Raw genomic sequence first — 6,000 nt, 5'->3', positions numbered from 1 at the left:
TTGTTTAAAAGCAGCTAATAAAAATATTTTTAGAGTTTCTCCAGAAAAGAGGAGCAGACCCATCTCACCATAAGTAATAGTACAGATGGAAGTGGGGTACTTGTCATATGCCCAAACTGGCCACATTAGCTTCAAAAATTACAGTAATATAATATAGTGATGTCTGTAAGACACGTTAAAGTACCTTGCACCAGTATCGGTATGCATCAGAATTACTTCCTTTGCCAGGACACTGGTAGTTACACATGACCAAGCTAACTTACATTTTTATAATATAAATAAAGATTTGGGTTCCTAATGGAGAATGCAACCAGTTGTCTTGGCCCAGTAGGATTTAAAGGTCAACTTTCCTTGCATCAATAATGCAGACTTTCCTTAAATCAGCATAATATTTATATGCTTGTCTTCCATTTCCTTCTTTCACTTTTCCTATTCCTTGCATTGTTTAACCAAACATCCTTTAAAAGGCTGGCTAGTAACAAAGTAGTCTAATAAAATACTTGTTCCTGTCCTTGATACTCTCTCCACCTCTTTTTCCCAACAGACTCATGTACAGTATTGGCTATACCAATTAAACTACATACCCGGCTATTACTATAAATTTACTTTCATAGTAAAATTATCCCTAAATATAGTAGGTAGAACTATAACAAAACAAATACAAAAAAAATGTGCTGGTTTGAATTGTTAAACTCTGTTCTTATAGATTTGTTTGACTGTTGTATTGAAACCAAGTTCTCTTGTTCTTACAGGACTAAGGGCTCTATTTACTACAATCCGCATATTGAATGCAGATTGTAGTGTGATATTATCGACTGAATTCGCATTGCAAATTCTGGCAATATCACAGGGATTTACTACAAATCCCTTGCAGGGACAGAGCTTGCGAGAAAGCTCTGTCCCTGCGAATCCCCTCCTCACACTAGTCACGGTATTTTCGCAAGAAATACCGTGCCAAAGTGCCCGTGCATGCGCCGACCGGCCGCCGCTGCTACCCCCGTGCTAAGCCCCGCCCCCCACGAAAGCGGACCCCCCTGCCTTATAGCACTTACCTGCATGATCCAGGCCTCCGGTGATGTCCTCCATGCGTTCGGTCAGGTGGTATCCCATACTGCACTGTGACCCGATCACCTGATGACCGGGCCGCAGTGCACTATGGGAGACCAGCTGACCGGAGGGGAGACATCACTGGAGGCCCGATCACCGGTCCCTGGAGTCAGGTAAGCAAAAGATTTTTTTTTACAATTTTTTTTTTACAGTAATCAGCTTGCGGTGTATTTAGACCACACAGCTGATTAATGGGACCGACTCCCGGCTCTGCTCTCCCCGTTAGAGCGGAGCAGGAGTCCGGTAACCGGCGGAGACCCTGGATATTATTATCACAGGGCTTCCCTAGGTATTTCCCCGTTAGAGCGGAGCAGGAGTCCGGTAACCGGCGGAGACCCTGGATATTATTATTATCATCATCATCACAGGGCCTCCCTAGGTATTTTTTTTCACAATTTATTTTTAGTAACTTTGGCCAGATCACATTTTCCATTACAATTATGGGAAATGCGATCTGATTACTAAAAATAAGTGATACTTAGGGGTTGGAATAGAATTTTAGGAATTCAAAACACCCTTTTTCACTTTATTTTAGAAAAAAATTATGTTAATAAATAGAGCCCAGTGATAAATATTTTCTCTTTACGAATATATCAGGTTTCTTCAAGACTATATACAATTGCCAATAAATAGGACCAGATTGTGGCACCATTTCTGCTAGAAAAAGAGAGGTCCAACTATGGTCCAGTGAGAGCTCAAGAACGTCCGCCATAGATGTCAAGTACCCCCATCATACAGCAGTGAAGGCTTGTGGACAGAGGTAAGCTGACTTTCCAGAGCTGTGTCAGTTGGAGTTAAATTCCACCCTGTTAATATCGGGTGATCATTACCCTTCATGAAGTGGCACAGAGAGAATTTTTAACTCCTTAGTTAACATTAAGTAACTTTCTTTTCACCACCATAATATTCTTTCTTCCATTCCCATTACATTCCCCTTCTCCTTTCTTTGACTAATCTTCCACTTCCTATTCTGCTTTCTTTGGCTAGTCTATTACTTCCTAGATTCCATTTTCACATTTTCTTTTACCTTCATATATTTTTGCTTTTCCCAACTTTCACGGACACAAGTAAATACCTGTGGGCCAAAATCCTAAAAGGAATAGACAAACTGGAACAAAATCCATTAGGGCACACTGAGGCCAGTGTAGTTAGATATCGAATACATCTCGACTATACCTCATATATAGGTTATCTGCAGAATATGGGAGCCCATTCTTCGTTAATAAAAATAGAACATGTACACATTTTTTAAAGTGAACCTGTCATGTATATAATATACGACCATTTCAAAAATTATAATAAATATTGTGAAAATAAATTAAACATGAAATAGTAACTTAATATTCTCTATATAAAGACTCCAATGTTTTCCTCATCTCTGTAGGTTGCACTAGTATATTTCCCGTTAGAGACAGAATGTTAAATATTTCCCTAATTAGCATATTCTGCAATAGCAAACTGATAAAAGAAAAAATTATGAAACTTTTTCATTAGCTAGCTATTAAACCAGCACAGTATATAATGCAGAATCTGATACACCTTATAATGAAAATATTGTGTGACAGGTTTACTTTAAGAAAAAAAATTAAAATGAAGAACCCCAGAGCATTGCTTTTCCTAATTAAAATATTTCCCAGAGATCATATATAAATATCTGTACTTGAAGACTAAAATGTCATTTTACTTCCAGCTGGTCTCCTATATGGGAATTTTGAAAAAGGAATCTCACAATTTGGGGTAGATCATTAACTTCACCCTATAACGCAATACACATAGACATCCTGTTTTGTTGGAAATGACTGGATTAAATGGTAGAACAATGGTTTGAGGGCAAGTTGAAGACTCCTCATGCTTATGCCTAGCCAAATCTTTGGGAGACTGCTATCTGATGCGTATCTTGTTGATGAGGTGAGATGGGATTTGGGTGCACAAGCAATGTTTTTTGCCTTTGTTAAGAGTAGGAGTTCCCAGAAGATTTCACGATGGTGATTACGCTGGTGGCAGCTACCTTCGCTGGAGTGACAGGCCCTCTGGCCACCGAGTGAGCAAAGTTTTGCAGAGCCTCATACTTAGCCCTCAGTGCGTCCAGCTCCAGTTTTATGGTGGAATTCTCCTGTGCCAACTTTTCCACTTCCTGCTGTAGGTCGTTCTTCTGCTTCTCTAGCTCCTCCTTCTGTGACACGCGTTTAACACGGCAGCTGGCAGCGTAGCCCCTATTCTTCAGGGTCCTTCTCCTCTGTTTTAGCCGTACTACCTCCTCCTTGGATAATCCACGTAAGTGGTGGTTTAGCTCCCGCACAGACATAGACATTAATTCATCATCTGACAGCATTGGTGTATTTTCACCCATCTCTCTTTTCACCTATGATGGAAGAATAAAATAATTTATCAATGAAAAATTTATTGAAATTGTGCAAATCAGTAGTTTCTGTAATAAACATCAATTATAACGCAATATTTGTATAAACTAAAAAAAAAAAAAAAAAATAACTAGATCCAGCACAGCATAATCAGTGTGTGCGTTCAACAACTGAATACTGAAATAAGGCCATAGCAAAATTTGTACTATGGTTACTGAAGCTGCCCTAGATTACAATGGTTGCATGAATTAATAAAGTCATTATTTTTTGCATATGTGATATACAAATCAGAGTCATGTATTATCATGGTGGTAACTAGCATTGCTGCCTCAAGATGTTGGGCCCTTGGGATGGATTCCAAACATGGCACTATCAGCGTTTTGTTTATGTTCTCCCCATGTTTTTGTGGGATTGCTTTAGTTTCCTCCCACAGTCCAAAAATCATACTAGTAGGTTAATTGGATTCTGTAGAAAATACCCAGTGTCCCCCCGTGTGATGTGAATGGTTAAATATTATGTATAAAAGGGCTGCACTTATGGCACTATATAAATTAAGGTTGGTAATAAACTAAAGACCTGTTGCTATAATCTATTGAGATAAACTAATAATAATAGCGATGCATGTTAAATGTTAAAAAGTGTTGTGTAGATTATATTTTATTCTTATTTTACCTAACCACTTTGTATATGATTTTCAATAGGCTTAGTAAGGCAAGTTCTTTCAAATAGAACATAGGTGTACACAGATTATCCCATTAGGTAAAATTATTACTTTTTAACATGCTATTTATTTTTATGAAGTGTATATTCTGTAGATGTAATAAATCTATTTTATACAAATTAATTTAAGTGGGTTATAGTATAGGACTGCTGCTGTGTAGTACATACTCTTTGGTAGTCACAGATACTAAAACAATGCCAGCAGCAGAAGCCCTACATTCAAACACTGACTCACTGCCAGGACTTCCTTTTAGTTCGCCCTGAGCACTTCAATAAATACAAATAATATAAATAAAAGGCAAATATCTGTAAGGTCCTTATAAGAACGTTAAAGTATGAAAGATGCGGTGGGCCAGGGCACTGTCCACATTTTTAGTTGAAAGGTAGGTTAAATGACCGCTTAATAGAACATTAGCTTTTCTTAAACCAAATTACTGACCCATGCTAACACATTCTAGCCCTCATACAGTTTCTAAGACGCAGGATGGACAGCAGGGAATGGTACAGTGATGGCAAGGGACCTTTTTATTGAAGGCTGTATAGAAGAAGAGGTCTTCCCACCATGGAGAACCCCTTTGATGCAAGAACACAATTCATTTTGACTATTGTATAACATTTTGAAAAATATATTCATCTTTCTATAAGAAAAAAAAAATAAAATAATAATAATAATAAGATATCTTCACATAAACATCTCAGGGTCTATAAAGTTCACACCTTTTTAAACAAAATTTAGCAAAGGATTTTGTTTAAAATGGTTAAATATAATCCCCTTCTCAAGGAGTATTTAGGTGTGATTATACATCTTCAGTAAAATGTTTGCCATTTATATTACCAAATTTTGAAAGAATTATTGACCAAATGTTTTGGCAGCAGCATACCTTGCCATCGATAGTCACATGAGTAGAGGAAAGCATCACATGATCATCTCCCATCCACACATGTGATACCCTCTTTGGCTAGACACAACCTGCTGCTGTCACATCTTATGGCCGGTAACAATAAAAAGTGCTAATGGGTTGGGGGTATGTATCTACTTCAACATACGAGCTGCCATACTGCTGTGCTTGAAATAAATGTAAATAATCACAGGGTCACTAGTATCAAGTTCAGTGTTCTCCCCTCGCTTTATTTCTTAGGCGTTCCGCCCGCCTGCTACCCGCACTGTGACGCTTAGCTGCACTGACTGTTTATACAGAGCAGTTTATTCAGAGCAGCGCAACTTATCGGCCATGTCACAGTGCCAGGCGGTGTCAGACTGGAAGGCAGAGCAGTTCCCTCCCCCAGTGTAAAAGGAAGGGCACGTGGTTGCCGGCGGAAACATTCGCTGGTGAACAGTGAAGAGAATGGACGGTCTACGTCCAATTTCAGCGGATGCGTGTTTGTTATCAGAGAGCCTTCTGTGTAGCCAGCAAGTGGGATAGTGTCTGGGCAGCGCTGCCATTTGTGTCCAGCCATTGGGTTGTTTGTTACTGGTCCTTATGTGTTGTCAGCAAGTGGAGCAGTATCTGGGCAGTGCTGCTTTCTGTGTCCAGCCAGAAAAAGGGTCTTTCTATGTGTGTCCAGATAGCAACTGGGACAGCGTCTAGGCCGCTCTTAAAAAATATATTTGTGACCAAAAAGCAAGTGAGCAGTATCTGGCCATTTACTCCAAAATTAAGTAGAACCTGTTTAAGGAATCGCATGAACCAGAGCTCACTAAATAATCTGATGCGGATTTCACTATATGGACCAGATCGCAAAGAATTTAATGATGAAAAAGCAGCAGACAACTGTGTTTCTAAGAAGAAAGCAGAATTATTATATAAAATTT

General features: G+C 38.9%; 1 protein-coding gene across 2 annotated transcripts in view; it reads right to left on the bottom strand.

The window, feature by feature from the left end:
- Positions 1-1,057: 1,057 nt before the first annotated feature.
- The window catches only part of MAFF (MAF bZIP transcription factor F), a 28,718-nt gene continuing 23,775 nt past the window's right edge, over positions 1,058-6,000 (bottom strand). For both annotated transcript variants that reach the window (XM_088455034.1, XM_088455033.1), the window contains exon 3: positions 1,058-3,469. In XM_088455034.1, coding sequence (XP_088311160.1) covers positions 3,059-3,469 — 411 coding nt within the window. In that variant the 3' untranslated portion in view covers positions 1,058-3,058. The remainder of the gene's footprint in view (positions 3,470-6,000) is intronic.

This window comes from Taudactylus pleione, unplaced genomic scaffold, assembly GCF_031769625.1.
Source record: "Taudactylus pleione unplaced genomic scaffold, aTauple2 ptg000642l, whole genome shotgun sequence".
NCBI lineage: Eukaryota > Metazoa > Chordata > Amphibia > Anura > Myobatrachidae > Taudactylus > Taudactylus pleione.
The sequence above is the reverse complement of the archived record's forward strand: the minus strand, read 5'-3'. Positions and strand labels throughout refer to the sequence as shown.